Source organism: Pelophylax lessonae (assembly GCF_965119305.1).
Source record: "Pelophylax lessonae genome assembly, chromosome: 2".
In the NCBI taxonomy this organism is placed as follows: Eukaryota; Metazoa; Chordata; class Amphibia; order Anura; family Ranidae; genus Pelophylax; species Pelophylax lessonae.
In genome coordinates this window covers 154,072,299-154,095,981 of record NC_138769.1, presented here as the reverse complement: position 1 = coordinate 154,095,981, position 23,683 = coordinate 154,072,299, and the positions used below count along the sequence as shown (strand labels likewise).

Below are 23,683 nucleotides of genomic sequence, written 5' to 3'. Positions count from 1 at the left end.
GTATCATCAAACCACAGGACATGGTTCCAGTAATCCATGTCCTTAGTCTGCTGGTCTTCAGCAGTTAGCGGGCTTTCTTGTGCATCATCTTTAGAAGAGACTTCCTTCTGGGACGACAGCCATGCAGACCAATTTGATGCAGTGTGCAACGTATGGTCTGAGCACTGACAGGCCAAACCCCCACCCCTTCAACCTCTGCAGCAATGCTGCCAGCACTCATACGTCTACTTCCCAAAGACAACCTCTGGATATGACACTGAGCACGTGCACTCAACCTCTTTGGTTGACCATGGCGAGGCCTGTTCTAAGTGGAACCTGTCCTGTTAAACCGCTGTACAGTCTTGGCCACCGTGCTGCAGCTCAGTTTCAGGGTCTTGCCAATCTTATATATCTTTATGTAGAGCAACAATTCTTTTTTTCAGATCCTTAGAGAGTTCTTTGCCATGAGGTGCCATGTTGAACTTTCAGTGACCAGCATGAGAGAGAGAGCTATAACGCCAAATTTAACACCTGCTCCCCATTCACACCTGAGACCTTGTAACACTAACGAGTCATACGACACTGGGGAGGGAAAATGGCTAATTGGGCCCAATTTGGACATTTTGACTTAGGGGTGTACTCGCTTTTGTTACCATTGGTTTAGACATTAATGGCTGTGTGTTGAGTTAGTTTGAGGGGACAGAAAATGTACACTGTTTATAAAAGCTACTACTTTACATTGTAGCAAAGTGTCATTTCTTCAGTGTTGGCACATGAAAAGTTATAATAAAATATATTTACGAAAATGTGAAGGGTGTACTCACTTTTATGAGATTATATATATATATATATATATATATATATATATATATACACACACACACACACATATATATACATATATATATATGTATATATATATATATATATATATATATACATACATACATACACACACACACGCAAATTGCTTGCCTGCACATTTCTCCTCTCTTGATGAATAGTCATAGATCTCTGCAGTCTCCGGTTATCTCTGCCCTCATCCAGCCCCCTCCAGATCTTTGCTTTCCTATGACTAATCCCTCCCTCCCTTGCTGGCAAAACTCTCACATGAGTTAGAGAGAGCTGTGCATGATGTCTATGCTAATGGCCAGACGATAAAGGACTGGGCTGTAAAAGGTATTTAATGGAAGAAAAAAAATGTTACAACAACAAAAGGCAGAGGATTGCATAAATGTAAAGATAAAAAAAAATGACTGAAGAGCCGCTTTAAGGCGTTTCTAAACCCACAACAGTAAAATCAGTTTTGTTAACAGTCTTTATATGCAGTAAATAATGCTGATTATACTCCCTGTGGCACTTAAAGCGGAGTTCCACCCAAAAGTGGAACTTCCGCTTTAGGGAGTCCTGACCCCCCGACATGCCACATTTGGCATGTCATTTTTTTTGGGGGGGAGCGGGTACCTAGTTTTGACAGGTACCCGCTCCCACTTCCGCTCGGAGCGCCGCGGCGCCCTGAGCGGAAGTTCTCCTCTCCCCCTCCCTCCCTGCAATCTTCTGGGACACGTCAGAGGTCCCAGAAGATTGCCGGCCAATCACGGCGCGCAGCGCGACTCGCGCATGCGCAGTGGGTACCCGGCTGTGAAGCCACAAACTGTAACAGCCGGGTGCCCACAGCAGTGATGCCGGCGCGAGGATCGAGGCTTCCGGCGGCCGCATCGCTGGACCGTTGGACAGGTGAGTAAATGGCTGGAACTCCGCTTTAAGGGCTTAATCCTCTGCATTGTATAAAAAGGCTGATTGATCTTGTCTTTGAGCCTCCCCTTCTTTTACTGTCCCCAATCCATCTGCTGATAGTACAGAGCCTTGGCGGTGCTTTGCAAATACTTTGTTTAGTGTGTATTGCTAGAGAGTTTTTGCTGCATGTGATCCGCACAGGGCCAATCAACACTGTCTAGACAAAGGCTCAGGGGTCATGCAGCCTCATAGGAAAGTTGGAGGAGAATGAAAACTCCTTCTATAAAGCTTTAGCCAGTGCTCGGCTGGACACTGATAAAAGTCACAAGACTGCTGTATACTGCTGTTGAGAAAAGGGGGGGGGGGGCAATTCTTGCACAAAGCAAGAGCCATATTGTATACACAGTCTCATTCCCACCAACAATTTACCATAGCGAACATGCAAATTGCAAAAAGAAAAAACCCTATTGACTCAAACAGGATGCGGTGAGGTGGGTATAACGGAGATTTCAAAAGAATTATAAGTGCCATACATACCTATAAAAGTATATGCAAATAATATTAATCTGGTGTACTCCAACTTTAACCGTATGTGAATAAACCGTAAGTACAGCTTGTTGAATATACAGTTTCTCTAGAAATGCTTTGCTCTTAAAAAAAACATTGATATCATAAAGCACTATTAGGATAAGCATAAGGATGCTGAAAGTGAAGACGACTAACATTCAGAATGGACTGTTTAAACACGTCAGCAAGCAACGTCATGTTCCATTTCAAAAAGCAGATACATGAAATGATACATTCCTCTAACATGTCCCATGCTAACAGATGGCTGAGAGCAACAGATGCAATAATACGCAGACAGCACAATCACAGATGAGTTATCGTGGGGTTTATAATCAATACAGAACATCCGTTAAACTGCCAGAAAGAATAGCGGGAATACTACTGGAAAACAAAACTCCCAGCATATAGCTGACTTTTCTAACTTGTAAAATAGGTTCTTAAATTGTTTTCTGAACAGGTGGCAAATATCTTGAGTCACTACAAGTTTGTAAGTCGTTTGAAAGTGGGTAGTTTTATTTATGGAAAAGCAGATGGAAGACAAGAGCCATTACATGGTTCCTCCATGGATCTATATATTTAAACAACATTTATTGGTTAGGTCAAAGGGAAAAAAAAAACCTTTTAACCTCCCTCAAGTAACCTATCCACTTCTAGCAATATTCATCAAGGCAAGGCAGAGAAAATGAAGGGGGAAGCATGTGCACAACTTTCTGGTGATGTGGCTCTTTAAAAGATCATGGCCAAGATTCAAAAAGCCATACCGCCAAAGTGTGCAGAATTTAGGGGTCTTACTTCCCTTTTAAAGTCAATTTTAAGTTGGTCGCTAGAGCTGCACAATTAATCATTAAAAGATTGCAATCTTGATTCAACCCCCCACGCGATCTTAATTTACTATTTCCACAATTCATGTAACAAGTACAAAGCAGTTCCTTGCTCACAGCTGTCCAAAAAAATAAAATAAAAAAAAAGCAGGCAGCAATGTTTATCAGCAACGTTGCTTAGCCGCTGAAAGATCAAAACAATGTATCCTTTTTGTTCATCTACAGATTTAGAGCCCGTTCACACCAATACGACTTGTCAGCCTGTCAAGTCGCGGACCGTCGCGGTCCATTGTGTAATACAGGAAAGGTTCTAATAGGAGCGACACAAGTCGCTCCGACTTAGAAAAAGCTTCGGGGCGACCTGGAGCGACTTGCATAGACATTCATTTTATGAAGTCCGTGCAAGTCGCGCTGCACGAGACTTCACAGGTCGCCCCCTAAGTCGGATCGCCATAGTGTGAACCGACTCTAAAGGGATGAACTTCGGTCAGCAAATTAAGTTAGTTAAAACCAACCTTGTAAAGAAAAAATAAATAAAGAAAAAAAAAATTAAAGAGAAAATACATTTTATTTTGTTTTTATTAAATGGTTTGTCTAATCAGACTTAACAACTCCTTCTCCATTTATTTTCCTGCTGAATTTTTTTTTTTTTACTTCTCATTTAAAAACTATAAATTAAAACTATTTTTTTGTTTGTTTGTTTTGTTCAATAATATTTTTACACCTTTTAACATATATTTACTTGTTTCACATGGAAAAAAAAGCACAAAATAGAAAAAAAAATGTATTTCATTAGTAAAATAACTTTTCAATGCTGTGTACCACTGCCGCCGGCTGAAGTGTAAACAAAAAAAAAAAAGTTGGACGGTATCGGTATTTGGCATCGGCAAGTACAAAAAAGACCCCAACACAACCAAATGGCATTTTTTTTTAAATTTCTTTACACATTACATTATTTTTCACTACATTTCTTTAAATTTGACTAATGAGTATTAGGACTTTATTGCCATCTTGTTTGTTTGATAACCTAATGTTTAGGGGTCATAAATCTTTAAAATAAAAAAAGTTCTTCAGAATCGTGATCTTTATTCCAAGCAGAAAAATAGTGATTTTAATTTTATCCAGAATCATGCAGCTCTAGTTGGCACACAGAGACAGGCAGAGTGCCTGTCTCTGTAAGCTGTGAAACAGTAGGGGCATGTTTGCCACTACTCCCTCGCCACCTGTCATTGGTTTTCAAGAATGAGGTTCTTCACAACAAGCGACGGCTCTAAGACTGAAAGCAGGCAGTGGGTGGATTCTTTGGCCAATAGCAACATATTATTGCTATGAATCTGCCCACTGGGAAGAGGGGGGGGCCCACCCAGAATAAATCTGTTTGGCTTCTGTGCTGTCTGTGTGACAGCTGCAGCAGTGGGGAGGGAGCTTAGCTGAACTGAGACCATGATGTCCATATTGTCCATCAGTGCCCCTTCCACATGGCAAACGTCTATGCCTACCTCCAATTCATTTACTTGGCTCCAAAAAAGTACATAGATTCAGGGCAAGCACAAATATTTGTTGTGTGGAGGCATGGCAGAATTTTAAATAATGTCATAAAAACTCTTCATGGATAAGGTATGGTTTGTTTCATGTGCCACCGAAAAATATAATCCTGTGCTATGTGAACCAAAAATACGTAGAACAGACACTGCAGCACCCCACTCACAATCTGGGTATCAAATGTGCTAAATAATAAAATACATTAATGGTTTGTTTCATGCAATTGAGCTCTCCCACCAAAATTTGAAATCTGGGCAAAAGACATCAGATTCTCCTTGAAACTGAAGGTTTTGCAACTATGCAAACTAAAGTATGTAAAGGGTTAGACCTTTTATCAAGTAAGATTTTTCAGATTGTATCCCCACTAGTTATTTTTGGATTTTCTACCACTTTTTCTGTCACAGAATTAGTGGGAGTAAAGCCAACAATTTTTGGAAATAAAGGGAAATCTCTCCAGCTGGACACAAACAGAAAAAAAAATAAAAAAATAACCTGATGAGTGTTAAACCCTTCTCCTATTTATTAAAGGAGAAGTATGGTCAAAGCGCTTTTGGCCATACTTCTCCTATGGATCACCGGAGTGCACTTAGTTCTGCACTCCTGTGACCCAGATTCAGCAGAGAAAAGCGCCCTATCCACTAAAGCCACAGAGCCAGTCCATGTTCTGTAGAGATACCAACAATTTTGGGAGACGCCAGGATGCCCGACCAGCAGTTGGCTTAGGGTCTCAGCATAAAAACTAAGCTTGAGCAGGCCGCTGCAAACCCCCTCCACAGCCCAGTGGTCTAGTGAAGCACTGGAGGGGCAGAAGAGCCTTTGCTACTTTGCCAACGTAATATATGCAGCCTCATTGCACTGGGCTTTTTTTTACATGGGGCCGCATATATGCGTTTCTCCCTTTGTGCTTGGAGTGTGCCGCATAGGGTGATCCCAGCACAGAGACCGGGGTCTCAATCGAGAGCCCTCTACTAATGACCAGGTCCCAGATCTCCCAATCTCGGGTCACCTGATCGCTGTGGTAGCCTTGGATTGGCTATCACAGTGATTAGTCACGGTGAAGCCCGCCCCTTTTTTTTCCCCTGTGAATGGAGGAGGATACAATATATTTAAAGCATCTTGTCCTGCACTTAGTCAAAAAGTACATAAAAATAAATCCTCATACATAAATCCACATACCATGTAGAGAGCATAAGTGAATAAAAACCCCACGTGATATTAAATATCAACTTTCCAAATCCAATTAGTCCAATCTATCCAATTCATGAAATAGCTTTCCACACCAAAAAAGTGCTGGGTGCAAGTGTTCACTTCAGTCCAGCAAACAGGAATAATATCCACTCTTCTAGTTCTGGGTCTGCGTGCTCCTTAGTAATCCACATGCAGTGCTTTTCACACAATCTCCCGTGAATCTGCATCAGTCGTGCTCTCACCTCACATACTACAACTCCTCACTTAAAAGTAGTTGTAAAGGCAGAAGATTTTTTTATCTTAATGCATTCTATGCATTAAGATAAAAACCTGTGTGCAGCAGCCCCCCAGCACCCCCTAATACTTACCTGAGCCCCATCTCGTTACAGCGATGTGCACGAGTGCTTCGGCCGTATGGGACTCTCCCCCTGATTGGCTGAGACCACAGCATCTGAATTGACACACAGAGCAGCCGCTCGGCTCGGGTGCCCCCATAGCAAGTTGCGTGCTGTGGGGGCACTTGACAGGAGGGAGGGGCCAAGAGAGCCAGCGAGGGACCCGAGAAAAGTAGGATCTGGGCTGCAAAGGTCAGGTAAGTGTAACATGTTTGTTATTTTTAAAGAAAAAAAAAAAAAAGGCCTTTAAGTTGAGTCAAATATCGCAATTTATCCCTATGGGACTCAGCAGTGTTACTCCTTCACTCCTTATTACTCCTCCATGGCAGTCACACAGGAAACATGCCAGAAGTACTTATCTTTCAAAAAAAAAAAAAAAACTTATTTACACTCATTTACTCACATTTGTTAGGTGCTTAAAGCGCACCACTCTCCCTGCACAAATGCCATTGTAAATTCTTGACACTGCAATAGCCCAGTGATCCCAACATCCACATCCAAGGGGAGGGGCAACTAAAACAATGTCAAGGCATACTGTTCCTGATTTAGAGGTTTCGCTGAGCTATTACAGTGTAAGGAGTTGTAAAGTCAGAACTTTTTTTTAATTTAATGCATTCTGTGCACTCTTTAGGTGTAGCAACCCCCCCAGCACCCCCTAATACTTACCTGAGCCCATCTCAATCCAGTGATGTCCACCAGTCCCTTGGCCATCCAATACGCTCTCTCCCGATTGGCTGAGACACAGCGCCACTGGCTCCTGCGGCTGTCAAAGTCAGTTAATCAGGAGAGAGGGGGCAGCTCCGTGTCTGAATGGACACACGGAGCTGCAGCTCAGCTAGGGAGCCCCCATAGCAAGCTGCATGCTGTGGAGGGACTCGACAGGAGGGAGGGACCAGAAGCAGCAACGAGGGATGCGAGAAGAGGAGGATCCGGGCTGCCCTGTGCAAAACCAACTGCACAGGAGTTGTAAGTATAACATTTTTGTTAATTTTTTTTTTTTTTTTAAACGAGACTTATCACTTTAAGAGCAACTGATTGGGAATCGTGTGATTGTGTGAAGAGCACTGTATGCGGAATACTAAAGAGCATGCAGACACGGAACTAGAAGAGTGGATATTATTCCTGTTTGCAGGATTGAAGTGAATACTTGCATCCAGCACTTTTTGATGTGGAAAGATATTTCAGGAATTGGATATATTGGACAATTATATTGGATTAGGAAAGTTGATATTCATGTAATATCACATGGAGTTTTTATTCACATTCGCACTTTATGTTGTCAAATGCACTTTACACATTAGGGAGATTTATGTACGAGGATTTGTATGCACTTTCTGATTAAGCGCGACAAGAGGTTTTAAATATTCTATTACACATTGTATTATGTGATGTGATTAATGCAAGCAGCTAACAACTATTCTTTAGCTATCCTGGTTCTAGAATAACAAGATTTTTTAACCATCCTGTAAGGATACAATGTATCTTTCTTGTTCCTTGCAGAAAGAAAAAATGTGTTTGAAAATAAATTTAAAAAAAATAGTGTTTGGGTCAAGGTCAGGGTCAGAATATTTTGAACAGGATTTTTTAAAATTAGCATCAGTGAGTTACTGTTAGTGTGTTTTAGGGAAGACAAAAAAATAAATGAAATAAAGCAACGTTCCCACTATTGCTTCTGGGATGTACTACGGGTACAAACCACAACATATACATACAATGGATATAAAAAGTATACAGACCGCTGTTTAAATGTCAGGTGAAATCTTTTAGGTGGAGGGAGTAGATAAAAACTAAAATATTATGGATGCACAAGTGTGCACACCCTTAACCACTTAAGCCCCGCAGGATTTGGCTGCTCAAAGACCAGGCCCTATTTTGCGATTCGGCACTGCGTGACTTTAACGGACAATTGCGCGGTCGTGCGACGCTGTACCCAAAAATTAAATTGACGCCCTTTTTTTCCCCACAAACAGAGCTTTCTCTTGGAGGTATTTGATCACCTGTGCGATTTTTATTGTGCGCTATAAACAAAAAAAGAGCGACAATTTTGAAAAAATAATTTTCAAATTTTTTTTTATTTGAAATTCTCCAAAAAAAAAAAAAAAAAAAATGTAAAAATCCAAATTTTAAAATTTTTAGGCCAATTTGTTTTCTGCTACATATTTTTGGTAAAAAAAAAATTGCAATAAGCGTATTTTGATTGGTTTACGCAAAAGTTATTGCATTTACTAACTACGTGAGATTTAGGTTTTTTTTTAACTAGTAATAGCGATCTGCGATTTGTTTGCGGGACTGCGACATTGCGGCGGACAGACCGGACCCTGACTGACATTTTTGACACTTTTGTGAGTACCAGTGACATACTACAGTAATCAGAGCTATAACTATGCACTGTTACTGTAAAAATTACACTGGCAGGGAAGGGGTTAACTTTACTGGTGATCAAGGGGCTAAGTATGTCCCTAGGGGTGTGATTCTAACTGTGGGGGGGCGTGGCTTGTGATGTAATCACAGTGCCATACGATCCTACATAGCAGGATCGCATAGCCTCTGTGATTACTTTAGTGAGAATGACAGACGGCTGTGTTTACATCATCAGTCTGTCCTTCTCTCACTACTGCGGGAGATCGCGAGTGGCCAGCGGCCATCGAAGCCGCCGGTCGCACACGCTGGGTCAGCAGGGAACAAGCGGGGGCAGTAGCGCGACGTAGTACTACATCGCTTTGCCTGTAAGCGGCTGAGTGCCACAGTAAATATACAGGAGGTGGTCCGCAAGTGGTTAAACTAATACTTTGTTGAAGCACCTTTTGATTTTATTACAGCACTCATTTTATTGTAGGAGTCTATCAGCATGGCACATCTTGACTTGGCAATATTTGCCCACTCTTCTCTGCAAAAACACTCCAAATCTGTCAGTTTGCAAGGGCATCTTAACAGGGGTGTGTAGGCTTTTTATATCTACTGTATGTGGTCTTGTTTCCATCGTCGAAAGCAGAAGTTTGGGGTTGTTCTTTGGTGGTAGGTTATGGTAGTAACAAGAAAAATACAGCTAAATTTAAAAAAAAAAAAAAAAAAAAAAGGATTTTCCTTACTATGTTGGGCCAGTTACCAAAAGAAAAAAAAAAAAAAGGTTCAGGAGATATTCATTACTATTTACTACAAATTTAAAGCCCAAATTGTCCTAAAAAAACAAGGTATAATCCACCTGGATGCACAAAGTAGTTGTGATGATATGTACAGTTTTACTAACATGTCAAAATTGTGCTTAGGCATTTCGATTTGTTTTACCCTTAGGAGCGAAGGGGTTAAAAAACGGGCATTTTATACAGAGCAACATTTAACTGGTGTAAACAGTCCAAATAAGAAAACAGACTCCATTCACACCAGTACGACTTGATCAGCCTGACAAGTCGTGCACCGTTGCGGTCCATTGTATAATACAGGAACGGTTCTAAAAGGAGCGACACAAGTCGCTCCGACTTAGAAAAAGGGTCCTGTACTACTTCGGGGCGACCTGGAGCAACTTGCAGACATTCATTTTTTGAAGTCCATGCAAGTCGCGCCGAAGTCGCGGTGCACGCGACTTCACAGGTCGCCCCCTAAGTCGGATCGCCGTAGTGTGAACTGAGACTAAAAGAGGGTAAAAGGAGAAGAAGAAAAGAAAAACAAAATCGGAGGGAGGTGGTCTGAAGGCGCATAAACACGCAATAGTTTTATATAGCTTAAAAGAAATTATCAAGATTAAATATTCCACTGGAATCCAATTATTTAGCCCTGCACAATAAAAACTATAGTAACATGTTGTTTATCAGCATTGCTATATATGTTACCAAATACACCTTAATAGTATAAAAATCCCAATCTTTCTTGTTAAGATGATTAAGGTTAATTAGGCATAACGAAGGATGAAGGGTAATTTAAGCATTATCAATGTATGAATAATGTTAAAAGCCACTTGAAATAATGTGGACATATTTAAATAGACCAAGAAGTTTACTATACCTACAAATTAAAGAAAAATAAAATAATGTTGTTACCATCATTGTAAGGTTGAGGATTCCCAATCTTCCCATTAACTGAATCTGCTTCCTTCAGTACTTCCATCTCCATTACTATGACCACACGTCTGAAAGTAAAGGATTAAATAACATTAATTCATTGAAGCCAAATTTATAACCAATCCCCAAATAATGGCTGTAGTCCTTTGAACCAGGGGTCTCCAAACTTTCTAAACAAAAGGGCCAGTTTACTGTCCTTCAGAATTCAGGGGGCCGGTCTAAGGCCAGTAGGACAGGAAATTTTCCTGGGAACACTGGGAGTAAACATCGCCACAATTGGTATGGGGGGGGGGGGGGGTGGGTAGTGCCGCATCAATGGTATCATTGGGAGGCATAGTTTGGTGTCAGTGGGAGAAATGGTGCCCCATCATTTGTGTCAGTTGGCTGAATAGTGTCTTGTCAAGGGGAAATGTAGTGGTATGGACTTTACTGGCACGTAGTACTAAAAAGTCAATGAATATAAAATCAATCTAAATTTATTAAAGTAGTCATGTTAAAATGTTTCGGTTACAGAAACATTACATCAACATATACAAATATTTTTTGATTGACACAAAATCGTATCTGAAACATGGATAACAGCGCTATGCAGATGGATGCCAACTACCCTTTCCATATCACAAGTAAACAGAAGGTAGGGATGCACCAAAATTAAAATTTTGGGCCGAAACCGAAAATGCAGGATGCCCTTGGCCAAAAACCCGCCTCCCGGTGATGTCACTACTACTACGATCTGTGCAATAATGAAGTGACACATCGGGCGGGAGGGTGGGTGAGCGGCCGCTAATAACTAACTATGCGAGCCTTCACTTCACTTCCCTGTCAGCAGGACGATGTTCATGAATGAACTGACACTCCGGGCAGGAGGGCGGGGGGAGCGGCCGCTAATAACTATGTGAGCGCTTCACTTCCCTGTCAGAGGATATACCCGCACAGGGGAGTGAAGCTCTCACATAGTTACAGTTATTAGCGGCCGCTCCCTCCGCTCGGAGTGTCCGTTCATTCATGCAGATCGCAGTAGTAGGGACATCATTGAAAGGCGGGCGGCCGGCCAGAGGCGCGTCTTTTCAAACCTGCCCTCTCAACTATGGCCTTCCTCACTCAACAAAAATACCTTAACACTTTCAGCATAACATCGTTCAATTGAGAAATAGAAACAGGGGGGAGGCAAATGGATGCCTGCAATGACCATGGGCCTGTCATAAATAGACACATGCAATATGACATACCCGCTGCCCGGATCCGTACACAACTCCAATAGTTGGAACGGCAAGGACTTTCTTTCCAGAATACTGACCCCTCGGGCATAACTAGAATAGGTTGCACGATAGTGTTCCCCCACCCATGGCCATCTAAGACCCTTAATCCTGGATCCCTGAAGGGGAGTTTCCTGTAAAATACTTATTTGTGGACTATGTCTTTGAAGAAATTTAAAGACGAGGGAACGCTTCACTGCCGAGTTAAGGCTCCGAAGGTTCCATGAGATATTAACCTGGGACATGAGGGGTTAATTGAATAGGGACAACAGGCCTGTTGGCCAGACCCAGACAGCAGGTAAAAGTAGACAGACACATGAGCAACGACCTCAAGCATTACCGTGAAACAGAACACAAAGTACATGCACGTAAATAAAGCACCACATTGGGTAAGAACATAAAAAGGCAAGAACGTAAAAATGACACATAATCCAAACCATTCCACCACTTGAGGCAGAACCCTCCCCCCCACCCTGCAACCCCATCCCAATCATGGAGTGCATAATCCCAAACTGGCAGACAACAGGTCTGAAAGGAAAAAAAGGTAGGGGACGTGAGCTAATGGAAAAATTGCTCACCCACAAAAGGAAAAAAAAAAAAAAAAAAAAGACACCTCGATATCCATGGAGATGCTGGTATGATAACACCCAAACAAGGATAATGATGTCTTCTGGGGAAATGCCTTAAAGCAGTGGTCCTCAACTCCGGTCCTCAGGGCCCACTAACAGGCCAGATTTTAAAGTATTACCTTGGGGAGATGCAGACTAGAGTACTGCAATCACTGAGCAGCAAATTATATCACCTGGGATGGATTTCAGTTATCTTGCAAACCTGGCCTGTTAGTGGGCCCTGAGGACTAGGGCCTTAAAGGACCCAAGTAAGTATGGGGTTATATGCAGCAGGCCATGCAGCCAACCTAAGTAAATAGCAGCGCTGTATTAAAAGCAGAACTAAGTAATCAAACTCCTGCCAAAGCAGGGGCACTAGCTTAAGGTGAAGTTGCAATCAGCCAAACTGTGCAAAAAGGCTGGAAGAGTAGACCCTCCACATGGAAGCAAAAGTAGCCGGACACTATCCTGAAGGTAGTTGGTGCCCTCTCTGGTCAGCGATGTGGCGGGAGGGTATCCAGCCAAGCCAAGATGAGGCCTCGGGGGGGGGGGGGGGGGGGGGTTTGGGGGGTAAAAAAATGAACCGTCTCCTTATCTTGTAATTGCAGACATGCTGGAAACAGGACACTGTAGCATATATTGTGGGCCTGCAGAGCAGCTTTAACTTGGTCAAAGGACTTACTGAGCTTCTGAGCCTCCAGGGAGTAATCAGGGAAGATAAGCAACTTACTGCTCTGGTAGCACACCTCTCCCTGGATTCTGGCCCATCAGAGTCCCGAAAGTTAAGTAGCCTCATTATAAAGGTGCGAGGTGCCCCCTCCCCACAGTATAAAACAGAGAATTGAGCATCAGGCAATAGTTTACAATAGATCCTCAGTAAATGTAGTAGGGCTATTACCCTCCACTCCCTCTTCCAGCCCCACAACCTGCAGATTATTTTGTCTGTTACGGTTCTCTCTGTATCTGCCTTGTAGTCCACTGCTTTCAGCTTAGTTGCAGAGTGCGGATGGCTATGGAATGCTCTGCAATGGTGTCTTCAGCCAGGCCCACCAGCTGCTCCGTCTCAGACACCCGTGACCTGAGCTTATCTATATCCTGCCTTAGGAGTCCCACATCCAGCTGTACCGTTTCAATCTTAGCAGTGAGCGTGGCCTGACAATTGGCAATTGCTGCCATAATATCTGCAAAGCCCAGCTGGGGGGAGGAATCAGGGTCCGGTGTGTCAGTCTGGGATGCCATGTGAGACCGCCATGTGGCGCCACGAGCTGTAGCTGCAAGAGGGGATGGAGTCTGCACTTCAGCAAGCAGAGGAAAACTAAGCTTCTTTCCACGTCCAGGGGCCGTTCCAGACGAACAGCGTCGCATCAGGGCAGGAAACTGACACGAATAGGGCAAGTATATGCCCAGAAGCAGGATTTATCCAGCAGAGCTCCAGAAAGCGTGTCTGCTCAGGTGGCCATCTTGGACTGTCAGGGATGAAACCTGCATGCCTCACACCAGTTACAGAAGGATTTCCATGTATAACGGTACACCTTCCTGGAGGTCAGAAATGATGGAATCAAACACCCCTATCCCTCAGGACTTTGACTTGATGTTGGGAAGTCATGTTGTCAAGGCCAGCGGATACAAAGGATGGGACCCTGCTAAGATCAAAACTGGCTGACCTGGAAGAGCCAATGGCTCATATGCCAAGAGATTTACGATATATGCATATCATTTTCTTCTTGGACAAGCCAGTGTAATCAGAATCACTAGAATGCCCTCCACTTTAAGCCTGTGCAACAGATGAAGAAACTGCAGTGGAGGCCAGGCATAGATTAGGCAAAACCAATTCTAAAGGAGTCACCCACCAGGGCACCTATTGCAAATGCCCAAAGATCCCTGATTCTGGACAAAAACCTGTTCAGTTTGTTGAATTTGAGAGCCAAATTTGGCCTCCCCCACTAACAAATCTGAGAACACCAGGGGAAAGGTACATTATCCAAGATTGAAAGCTGCTCATGGCTGAGAAAGTCCACCTGCAAATTTTGCACATAGGAAATGTAAACAGAGGGCAGGGGCATACAGTTCTGGCCCAGACAAGATCGGGTTGGCTTTTTCCTAAGCAGCGTGACTTCTTACTCCTCTAATGACAGATGTGTTCCATAGCAGTGGCATTTTTAGATTGCACCCTAATGGGAAGACCCCAAAAAGATGGACATCCACCATTCTGAAGCCTTATCTTGTTTTGGGAGTCAGATGCATTATCAGGTCTAAGGATACTGACTTGCTGAGCTCTGGGATGAAACTGGGTCCAGGGTACCTCATCAAAAAGGCAGCTACCAGGTTCCTTAGCACCCTTATGCAGGCCTAATCAAGGGACTTTTAATGAATTCAGGGACTCCGTCTGGGGTAGAAGAGGCAAGCAATTCTCCAGCGGACACCATACCATCATTTGTGTCACATCAAAGACTAAGCCTGAGTACGCCAGACATTTTGACAGACTTTCTCCATGGAAATATTTAGTAAAAAGGCATAAGATTTATTTAATCTGGAAAGAAAATAGTATGAGAACAACATTTGTAGTATTTTTTTTTTTTTACACCTTCTTGCAAGTGAGAATGCACTGGAAAGGACTTGGGATACTTTGGCATCTGTGAGGACCTAAAAGTAGGGATGCACCAAAATGAAAATTCTGGGCCAAAACCGAAAATTCAGGATGCCCTTGGCAGAAATTGAAACCGAGAATGAATTTTTCCCCCAAATGATTTTAAAATAGATAGAACAGGGGCATACGCCAGAAACAGGCAGCGATGTACACCTGTAGCTGCCACCCTGTCGTAGTATATGTACTGTGACGGGTTGACAAGTGGTTAATTTAATTGCCAATGGTATTTGTATTATGCAGCATGAGGGGGTTAATGTATTGCCACTGGTCACTGATGCATTAGACCGACCAGTAATTAACACTGGTTGCACTGACACTGCTAATGGTTGCACTAATGCAGCACAAAGGGGTTTAATTAACTGCCACTGGTCAGTCACTAATGCATCAGTGGGAATACATTAACCCCCTCATTCAGCATAATACAAATACCATTGGTAATTAACCTCGCCTCAGCGCGCCTCCCCCCATATGATGGCAATTTGCTTACTTGTGGTGGGATTTACATGCTTGGTTCTTCCTGCAAGGCGGCACCTCCATGTCACAGGCAGGGTAACTCTCTGCTCCTCTGTCCTTCCTTTCAAAAATCCTGCCTCTAGCCAGCGGCCCGCCTCTCATTGATGTCACTACGATGACTATGTGTATGAACTAACACAACGGGCAGGCGAGCGGCCGCTAATAGCTCTAACTAAGTGAGCCCTTCACTTTCCTGTCAGCGGAGATACCCGCCGGACAGGGAAGTGAAGAGCTCACTTAGTTATAGCCATTAGCGGCCGCTCGTCGCCCGCCTGGTGTGTTAGTTCATACACATAGTATTCGTAGTGACATCAATGAGAGGCGAGATTTTTGAAACCTGCGCTGCGCCCCCCTTCCTCGCGGTGGCCATTCATTTCGGCACCTTTGACCCATTTTCGGCCGAAATGGGATAGGCCCATTTTCAGCCAAAAATTTTGGTTGCAGAAATTTCGGTGCACCACTACTTAAAAGCATTGATGTTAGGGGAAAAGGATTCCAGAAGCAGTAACTTCAGGTTAGTGTAAATCACACCTGCCAGGAAGTCCACCACGTTGTTCCGTGTCGGAGACCGCCCTGCACCCTGAGATTTCCCCCCTGGGAGGGCATGCCCACAACAGCTCTCTTGTTCATCAGCAAAATTTTCCTCCAATGTTTCATCCTACCTCAAATGGAGAGAAGGGTGAAGGAGAGCCCTCACATTTGCATCACAGGCATTCCAAGCCAGTGAGAAAACGGAGAGCTCATCATGCAGCCTAGATATGGATGCAGAAAACTCCCCCATTAACACAAAGCCTCTAAAATGTGAAAATACCAAAAGGGGCATTAATTCAGGGCTTATTTGACTCTTCAGGGAGACATTTCAGGGTGACCTCTTTCCCTCCTCCTCTCTGTTTGCGCGAGACTTTGGTTTGCCAAGGGTTTATAGCAGGGGTCAGGAACCTATGGCTCTTTTGATGGCTGCATCTGGCTTGCAGACAAATAGGGTCTCCTGCTAGGAGTATATCATTCACCCCGAGTCGAGTCCATGCCTGCGCGCTGCGGCCACACTGGTTGCTAGTATGCCACTTGGTGTGTAGCAACCAGTGATGTCACGTGATGTCACAGCGGGAGAGCAAGGGCAAGGGTCAAATTTCTCCTCCGCTCCTAAATTTACTCCACCCACCGCCTCCCTCTTCTCCAGGCAGCAGCGCAGGCTCAGCGTAGAGCCGAGGGGGGTCCTGAAGCGACAGGTCAGTCAGTTAGACTCATCAGTGTAAATATTTTGCGTTCTGTGCTTCCCCTGTCTCAAGTAATTGCAAATACTCTTTCAGAAAGAGTATTTGCAATTACTGAGTTGAGACAGGGAAGCACAGAAAGCAAAAAAACATAGGCTAGCCTGCCCCTTCTTTTTTATCCTATTCACAGTTTACAGAGACTCCCAATACCCTCACTGAAGAAGTGCTGCAGGCCTACGGCCGTATATACAGTGGAATTTTTTAATAACATTTCCCCAGACAGTGAGATTTTGGCACATATGGGCTACACATCCACTTTGTTTACGCTAAGGATATTTCTCCTTTCCATTGTCGTGCCCTGCAAATCACACTAGTGTGAACAGGAGAAATCAACTTTAATATTTCAGCTCCTTTAACCACTTCAGCCCTGGAAGGTTTTACCCCCTCAATGACCAGGCCATTTTTTACAATTTGTCACTGCGTTACTTACTAAATAAAGGTTCCCGACCCCTGAAATATAGTGTATGGCTCTCACAGAATTACATTTGAAAATGTGTGGTGTTCGTGGCTCTATCAGCCAAAAAGGTTCCTGACCCCTGGTTTATAGGCATGTGAAATGCAGAAGTTATCAGCCACAGAACTGAGAGGAGTGTCTGCCCATGCCAGAATACACATATTGCAAGTCACCCCCAGAAGACAAATGTTGCAATATTTGCTGTGCTTGGTGCTTAAGTAGATGAAGCTGCGTCTGTATAGGCACGAAGGCAGAATGTCACTGGATCGGTAAGTTGTGAGCAGGTACCAGTGCAGAAACCTCAGGAGCTCTAGCACCCGGCACTAGTAAAAATGGTATCCAAGTAGAAGTTTGTAAATGACGATGCACACTCAACACCTCCTCTTGAGTTCCATCATTGCCATGCGTGGCAGTATAACCTATAAGTAGTCAAATATGAAATCCTCAGTGTCCTGTGATTTAGAATTTAGAAAATCCCTGATTAAGGCAAGAGTGCCGACCCTCCATTTTCTGGCCCAAGTACGGATGTGTAGGGGATTACGTTAAATATTAGGTTAGGCACTTTTACTAGTTCATAGCAACTATAAAGTAAATTAAAACGGAAGTAGGGCCAAAACTATTTTGATCCTACTTCTCCTGTGGACCATGCACTTAATGCTGCACTCCTGTTACCCAGACTCAGCTGACAGCAGGCTAAAGTCAACTGTGGGCTGGCATCACTCAGCCGGTCCAGACATTAAAGGGATCCCAACTTTTTTTTTTGAAAATTCTTTTTTATTAGAAGTATTTCACATAAGTTACAAGCATACAAACATGTTCAACATTCAGCAATACAATTCAACAGCACCGGTGTACAATGCAGCTCCCAGACCAATGAAAGCGACAATCTTCCCATAAAAAAAGGTACATACAGTACAAATTTACAACAAAACACATACCATATCCCCTCTGCTATACCAAGAGAAAGTAAACTAGGAGCCCATCAAAGCCTACACAGACCCAGCATTTCGCCAGCAGGAGTCCCAACTTTGATGTCAGGATCCACCCAGATGCTCAAGTGCTTAGCTCCGGGATCCTCAAACTACAGCCCTCCAGCTGCTGCAGAGCTACATATCCTATGAGGCATTGTAAATCTCTGACATTCACAGACATGACTAGGCATGATGGGAATTGTAGTTTCTGAACAACTGACAAACAGTCACCACTCTCTGCTCAGTGAAGACTGATCTTTAACCACTTCCCTACCGGCGCATTGTAAAATGATGTCGGCAGGGATGATCCCTCCCTCCGGGCGGACGTCATATGACGTTCGTCCGTTCTCGCCACTCTCCCGCGCCCCTGGGGGCACGCAGCGTGGCAATTGGTGATGCGGCATGTTCTTCGGGACACAGCTCATCCCCGATCGGTGTAAAGAGCCAATAAAAAATGGCTCTTTACAATGTGACCGGCTGTGTCACATGCACTGTCCTCGTGTGCGCCTCCAGGAGCGCGCAGAGCGGCGATCGGGGATGGAGAGTGCCACTCTGACACAGTCGATCCCCGACCAGGGTAGAGCCAATAAAATTGGCTCTTTACCACATGAACGGCTGTGCCCAATCACAGCTGGTCACAGAATGTCAACAAAACCATGGTAACTAGTTGTTACAGTGTTCTCCTCCTCACACGCTGATCCTGTGTGAGACGGAGATTGCGGTAACAGCTAGTTACCGATTACAGTCCACACTAAAACACAATGCCCCCCCCCCCCCAATAAAGAGGACCTGTCACTAGCCCATCAGAGTACCCAGGTACCTGAGTACATCGGGGTGTTTGCTTTCCAAAATGGGGTCATTTTCCTGGGTAATTTGATTGTCCTGGTGCTCTAGGGCCTTCAAAAGTGCGATAGGTAGTTAGGAAATTATGTGTGTAATTTATGCTCGTAGAACATCTGACGGTGCTCCATGCATGTTGGGCCTCTGTATGTGGCCAGGCTGTGTAAAAGTCTCACATGTGGTATCCATACTCAGGAGTAGCAGCAGAATGTATTTTGGGGTGTAATTGCAAGCATGCATATACTGTGTGTGAGAAAAAATTATTTCTTCATTTTCCCAAGAATTGTGGGAAAAAATTACAACTTCAAAAAACTCACCATGCCTCTTACTAAATACCCTGGAATGTCTAAATTTCCAAAAAGGCATCATTGGGGGGGGGGTATCTATACTGTCCTGACATTTCAGGGCCTCAAGAAATGAGATAGGTCGTCAGTACATCAGGTATGATCAATTTTCAATGATTGGCACCATAGCTAGTAGACTAACTTTCACACAGACTAAAGAATATCCACCAATTTGGGTTATTTTTACCAAAGATATGTAGAAGTATAAATTTTGGCCCGAATTTTTGAAAAAAAATTACGTATTTGCAAAATTGTATAATCGAAAATTTTGGGGGGGGGGGGGGAAATTTTGGTTTAGTTTCGCTTTTTCACTTCTATCGCAAAAAAAAAAAAAAAAAAAAAAAAAAAAACCCAGTGGTGATTAAATACTACCAAAAGAAAGCTCTATTTGTTTAAAAAAAAAAATGAAAAAATTTGATTGGGTACAGCGTTGCATGACTGAGTAGCTATCATTCAAATTGTGAGAGCGCTGAAAGCTGAAAATTGGTCTGGGCAGGAAGTAACTGCTCTGTATGGAAGTGGTTAAACGCTCAGTTCTCCATCTTAGAAGACAGATGCAGCACTGGGATGATTGCTTCTTTTGAAATCCCACACCTTTTAATGAATACATAAATGGTTTTATTGTCCATTCACACTACAGCGACTTGTCAGGCGACTGGTCAGCCTGACAGTCGTGGTCCATTGTGTGCTACGGGAACCGTTCTAATAGGAGCGACTCAAGTTGCTCCGATTTAGAGCGACTTGCATAGACATTCATTATATGAAGTCCGTGCAAGTCGCGCCGCACGGGACTTCACAGGTCGCCCCCAAAGTCGTGCCGCATTAGTGTGAACCGGCACTTAAGGGCTCTTTCACACGGACCGCCTCCTCAGGCGGATCAGTGTTGCTCAGCGGGGATCGCGGATCGACGGCGGGTGACAGCTCCGTCTCCGCTTGCAGTGCGGAGAAGGAGGTGTCTCAGCACCCGCTGCCCTCTATGGGGGATTGGATGAGAGCGGACGGACCGCTTGTCCGCTCTCATCAGATCCGCTCCGCTCCGATTACTGAACGGATGGAAAAATAGGGTTTCCATCCGTCCAGATATCACGCACAGGATCGGATACGGATGGCAGCGGGTGTCAGCGGAGGTGTCTCCGCTGACACCCGCTGCCCCATAGAGCTGCATGGAGGATCCGATCAGATCCGCCTAAAAAACTGACAGGCGGATCTGATCGGATCGCCCGTGTGAAAGAGCCCTAAGGTTTTTGTTTTTACATCTGCCCTTATGTTATCTTTAAATGTGTCAAAACAGTGCACGCATCATACTACCGTCAAAACCTTAATATCTAGACAAAATTTGATGCACGACATCCCAGACTGTACTAGAAATTATTACACCAAGGAAAGGCCATACACAGTATCTGGCTTGAACTTTATAATCATGCTCTTATTCAAAAGCAGCAAAACTGGCAAATTGCTCAATGCTGTGTATGGCTAAGATTGATTTGCCCTATAAACCAACGACTTCCCTTGCTGATGTTTATGTCTCTGTTTGTTTTAGCCATTACAATGCATGGATAGAAAAAAAAAAAAAAATGGTAATACCGTCAACTATTTTACTGGCTTGCCGTAAAAGCGAAAATGCAACTTTAAAGTTAGAGACAGTTTACTGACCCTTGGGGAATTGCACAATTTTGAGTACTTTCTTAAAATACTATCCGAAACTGCAGACAAGCCGAAAAGGTATTTAAGAAGGTTGAAAGCACTAAACATTGTATTCAAACATTAACAGAATAGAGCACAATTTGGTTGTAAAAACAAGGTACAGCACTGACACACAACGTGCAGCATCCAACAACACATGCAATATTAACAAGCTAAAATCGATACACTTCAGAAAATACCTTGGAGGACAATACACATGTGCATGAACCTCTACAGCTACAATTTAGTGAAGTAAAGGCAGAAGTGAATTTTCATTGCATAGGAATGGTGTACTCACTGATAGACAAAGAAAGAAATGGGCTAAATACCTTCCATCTTTAAGGTTGTTCACAATGTACCGGGAGACCTTACAGATACAGTTTGCTGCAAGGAGATTTTTATCCACAAGAGAATTCAACTGGGTAGCCAACATGAAAGCTGAAAGATAAACAAGCAGTAAATGATCAAGATCCTCATTGAACAAAATAAGAAAAAACATTAATAAACGTCACAAATGATAAATGCGTAGTTTATAAAAACCACCCCTAAATAGGATTGCCTGTTAATACTAAAACATCTTCCCAACCATTATTATTACCATGGCAGCAATTCCTTAAAGTCGTTGTAAACTCTTACATATACTCACTGAAGTGACTAGCCTCAGGGGATGTACAGAGATTAAACAAACCCTATTTATTTATTTTATTATATATATTATTTCATATATATTGTAATATTTAACTATGTATCACTTACTATTTCCAATTTAAATACTTGGAAGTTAAGATGTAATCCAATTATGTAAGGGCAATGATAAGTCAATTTCCGGGCCTCCCTTGAGCTTTGCCCACTACCCACCCCCACATTGGGTTTAAAATCTGTTTGCCATCTTATGCGACTTGACAAAGCACATGTGCACGAAATGCATTGTCACAGCAACATGGACGCTTGCGCTCCACACTGGTTCTTCATGGCTTCCTTCCAGGTATCGCGCTTCTGCTTAGCTGCTCGAGTGATGTCACCAGTGCGCGCGCTGGCGAGGTCTGGCTTGGATTACAAAGCAGCCCGTTCAACCTCTGTGGACATGGCTTTTGGCGCCTCCCCGTGTCATTCTCCTTGCCAATTGAACAAAGCGTCCAATCAGTGCCCAGGTCCTCAGCGTGGTAACGTTTGAAACACTGCATAATGTTCCCTTTTTGTTTATGGAAATAAATGTGTTTTTAAACTTCCATTGGCTTTGGACATACCTTAAATCACCATATCTTATGGCTTTTACAATTCCTCATGATTGAGCTACTGAGCACGGCCTGACTTTGCTGTTCAAAGAGCACAGTTTACACAGCATTTCTATCCTTCAGGGGACAGGGAAATGTCACACATTGCAGATCCCTCTCGAGTCTCATACGGAAACATACAAAGTTGAGGTTCCTAATGACCTCCTGTGTGCAGGAGAGGGGCAGGGCAGTCTATGTGGGCAAAGTCTGTGTCTCATGCAAATAGAGGGAGAAAAGACCAGATAGGAACCACACTTGGTGCTGTGGATTGAAGTGCACAGGAATAAGCTTGGTTGATTTTTTTTTTTTCATTGCAGAGGTTTGCAACCACTAAAGAACCGGTTCCTGAATCCACACAGAGAAATATATGTAATGCAAAAAAAAAAAAAGATAGCATAGCAATTAATGTTAAGAAAAATAGGTATTTTTACATATTTCAGGTACTTGACTGCTGATCATGTTAGGTCTGCCATCATCTCCTACCTTAGGCTGCATACAAGGATCAAAAGACTGTAGATGTGCAGAAGAGAGCTGTAAGAAAACTATAGCAGCTCTAGAAAACTTTAGTACATAATACAAGAAATGGACTAACCAACCAGTGAGAATACTACCTCATTGGTGTTAAAATAATCCTAATGCAACCTCTATAAAGGAGAACTAAACTCATCAATTTAATGAGTTCCCAAAACAATTACATTCAAAGCAGGTCATGAATGATAAGTGTCACAACTGCTTATGCTCTCAACTGAACTTTCTAGCCATCAAATGGCTAATGTCAAATGATCACGTGTAGCACCATGGCAACTGCAGATCAGAGACCAAGTTGGCAGCTTCCTTGGCTGCAAAAAGGTAGGAGGGTATAGTTCCACATTAAAATAATGGGATTTTGACTTACTGTAAAATCCATTTCTCTGATGTTCATTGTTCAGATCTTCATAACCGTTGGGTTATACGACACTAGGCAGAGAAAAAAAAATAAAAAAGCTGTCTACGCCCATGGGCAGTCACAGGGGGGTATACTCCCTCCTTCTGCTATAGGCACTCCGTTTAATTACAAGCAGTGCCAGAAGAACTCCACAGAGTGGCGAGTGCTGTGTCCCTCAATGGACAGAGAAATGGATTTTATGGCAAGTCAAAAAACCCAAACAAACTCTCAGAGGACCAGATCCTCAACAGCAGCCTGCAAAACCTTGCGGCCAAAAGAAGCATCTGCAGATGCCAACGCATCCAATTTATAAAACTTTGTGAAAGAGTGCACTGACGACCAAGTGGCTGCATTGCAAACCTGCGTCACTGATGCCTGATGACAGAAAGCCCATGAGGCACTAAGCGTCTGAGTAGAGTGCGCCTTAACAGGGAAAGGAGGAACCTGACCCTTGATGGAATAGGCCTGAATCATTGTCTGTCTGATCCATCTGGAAATGGTCACAGAGGAAGCAGACAACCCTTTACAAGGCCCATCCATGAGCACAAAGTCTGACTTCCTGAAAGACTCCATAGCTGCCAGGTATACCCCAATTGCCCGGACCACATCT

General features: G+C 43.4%; 1 protein-coding gene across 1 annotated transcript in view; it reads right to left on the bottom strand.

Annotated features, from left to right (window-relative positions):
• The window catches only part of RPA1 (replication protein A1), a 165,039-nt gene that overhangs the window by 105,142 nt on the left and 36,214 nt on the right, over positions 1-23,683 (bottom strand). The window contains exons 4-5 of the mRNA XM_082246769.1: positions 21,204-21,312; positions 10,264-10,352 (exon numbers count right to left, since the gene is read on the bottom strand). Coding sequence (XP_082102895.1) covers positions 10,264-10,352; positions 21,204-21,312 — 198 coding nt within the window. The remainder of the gene's footprint in view (positions 1-10,263; positions 10,353-21,203; positions 21,313-23,683) is intronic.